We start from the raw sequence: 3,119 nt of genomic DNA on the forward strand, positions 1-3,119 counted from the left end.
CCACCTCCACTCAGCATACCACTCTCCTTGTCTGACTTTATGGTTCCCAACACATTCTGCTCTAGCCCTGGTGGTGCATTGCTTAAGAACTTGGCTGCTAACCAAAACGTCAGCATTTTGAATCCACCAGCTGCTCGTTGGAAACCCTATGGAACAGTTCTACCTTGTCCATTAAGTTTGCTATAACTCAGAATTGACTCAATGGCAAACGGTTTTGTTTTATAGCATATTCTCAAAAAAAAAAAAAAATGCTCTGCTGTTGAGTAGATTCCAACTCTAGCGACTCTATAGGAGAGAGTAGAACTGCCCCATAGGATTTCCAAAGCTGTAAATCTTTGTGGAAAGTGACTGCCACATCTTTCTCCCATGGAGTGGCTAGTGGGTTTGAACCACCAATCTTTCAGTTAGCAGCCAAACAATTTAACCACTGCACCACAAGGGACCCAACACATTCTTCTGCACTATAGAATTTACTGAATTATTATATTTGTGACCCATCTCTTCTCTTCAAGGAAGGAAAATGTTTTTTACTCTTTTGTTCATCAATGCATTTAGAAGAGTGATTGACATGTAGAAAAAATTTACAAAAATATGAGAAATATATTTTTGCCTGCTATACCCTATCGAGGCACACAGACAAGTTTTAAAGCACATGATGTAATTTATAGGAACCATATAGTACATCAAACTTTAGAAAATATTTTGCTTATTTTTTCCCATGTCTTAACTAGGGCATATTTTACATCTTTGTTCCTTAAGCTATAAATTAAGGGATTCAATATAGGGTTAACCAGGGTGTAAAATATGGAAGCCACTTTATCAGTATTAAGGGAATCACTGGACTTGGGCTGCATGTACATAAATATTAAAGTCCCATAGAACACTACCACCACGGTCAGGTGGGATCCACAGGTGGAGAAGGCCTTGTGCCTGCCCACAGCTGAGTTCATCCTGAGAATGACTACAAGAATGAGTAGGTAAGAAACAAGAACTATTAGGAGGGATGAAATCAAATCAAAAGATGTTAAGATGAGAATGATCAATTGAATTTCATGTGTGCTTGAGCAGAGCAAAGTTAACAAGGGGTTACTGTCACAGTAGAAATGACTGATGACATTGTAGTCACAGAAGGATAAATTAAAAATCTTTATGGTGACCAAAAGAGAAACAAATATGCTGTAGAGATAGGTTATTGCCACCAGCACCCAACAAGTCCTTTGTGACATGATGGCTGTGTAGAGCAGAGGGTTACAGATGGCCACATAGCGGTCATAGGACATTGCTGATAGAATGAAAATTTCACTAGTTATGAACAGAATAAAGAAAGCTAGTTGTGCAGCACAAAAATAATAGGAGATTGTATTTTCATCCACAACAAAATCTACTAACATTTTGGGTCCCACAGTTGTTGAATAACCAAGATCAGTGATAGCCAGGTGTCTGAGAAAAAAGTACATGGGAGTTTGTAGCTTTGAGTCCATCTTGGTGAGGATGATGATGCCCAAGTTGCCCACCACTGAGATCATGTAGATGATGAGGAACAACCCGAACAATGGCGCCTGTAGCTCTGAGTGGTCTGTGATTCCCGTCAGAATGAATTCATTCAGTGCTGTCAGATTGTGTGTGTCCATCTTGGTCTATCAGGAAACCTGTTCTGGATAGAGACATCAGCAGAGTCAATAGGTTTTATGTAGCATCGTCTGGTAGATGTTTGGTATACAAAGGCAATATGCTAAATGAATAAGATAAATCCAAAATTTCCAATATAGTTATTTGAAATTAAACCCACTTCCCACAAATAATATATAGCCACATGAAGATTGAAATAGAAAGAGAGGGAGAGGGAAAGAGACAGAAATCGAACTTGTTACCAGTTGGGTAAAATTTGCTCCCCAAAGAACATTTGTCAATGCCTGGGACATTTTGGATGTCACAACTAGGAGAAGGGTACTACTTGTATCTAATGGAAGCCTGGGATGTTACTAAACATTCTACTATATACAGGTAACGCCACACAATAAGAAAATTTCCAGTCCAAAATATCACTATGCAGAAGTTGAGAAACCCTGGTATAAACATAGGGTTAATGCAGATAAAGATGTAGGTGTAGGTGTACAGGTACATGTAGCTGTAGATATACATATACGTAGTTTTTTTTTTTTTTTATACATATACGTGCACATATACGTATACACAATACAGATGCATATACACATTCATATACATATACATAGATGGGATTCCTGGTGGAGCAGTGGTTAAAGGCTTGACTGATAACAAAAAAATTGGCTTTTTGAGTCTACCATCCTCTCCTTGAGAAACCTTTGGGGCAGTTCTATTCTGTCCTATAGTGTCTCTATGAGTCAGAATCAACTTGATGGCAAAGGGTTTCAGTTTTTTTTTTTTTTTAATATACATATATATGAAGCAAAAATGAAAAAAAAGTTAAAAATTTTAAGTGATATGTACATGGATGATTACTAAATTTTCTTTTTTCTTGTAAATAATGACACCTAATCACATTTACAAAATTATAATGCAAATGTTAATTTCATTATAAAAATTTTAAAGTGCAAATTCACTAAATGTGTGGGAACATTTCATATGCCTTTCTTCAAAATGTAGTCCTATAAAAGCCCTTGTGCCGTGGGTGGTACTGACTAAGACAACACACTTGACAGGTATCTAACACCTGTCTTAACAAGGGATTATTTGTCTTTATACAGGGAAATATTCCGGGTGGTAGACCCATGCAGATATAGTCTCTGTTATACCACCGCTTGTGCGTTATAGAAACCCTGGTGGCATAGTGGTTAAGTTCCAGGACTACTAATCAAAATGTTGAGAGTTCAAATCCACCAGGTACTCCTGGGAAACTCTGTGGGGCAGTTTTACTCTGTCCTATAGTGTTGCTATGATTTGGAATCAACTTGACAGCAACGGGTTTGGTTCTGGTTTTGTGGGTTATAGAATAAGGTACCTTAATTTCTTTATTTACAAATGCAAAATGGCCACTTCCCCTCAGGGTTGTTGGAAAAATAAATAGTGATTAAACGTTTCAATCCATTTAAGGTATCGGGACATAAATCTCAAATATCAAGTATACAGTGTTATTGTTT

The 3,119-nt window shown here is 37.4% G+C and overlaps 1 protein-coding gene across 1 annotated transcript; it reads right to left on the minus strand.

The window, feature by feature from the left end:
- Positions 1–302: 302 nt before the first annotated feature.
- Positions 303–2,035, minus strand: LOC100675061 (olfactory receptor 8K3-like). Its single transcript, XM_064289002.1, has one exon. The coding sequence runs from the start codon at positions 1,629–1,631 to the stop codon at positions 684–686; it is 948 nt and encodes a 315-aa protein (XP_064145072.1). The 5' UTR covers positions 1,632–2,035; the 3' UTR covers positions 303–683.
- Between the last annotated feature and the right edge of the window lie 1,084 nt (positions 2,036–3,119).

This window comes from Loxodonta africana, chromosome 7 (assembly GCF_030014295.1).
Source record: "Loxodonta africana isolate mLoxAfr1 chromosome 7, mLoxAfr1.hap2, whole genome shotgun sequence".
NCBI lineage: Eukaryota > Metazoa > Chordata > Mammalia > Proboscidea > Elephantidae > Loxodonta > Loxodonta africana.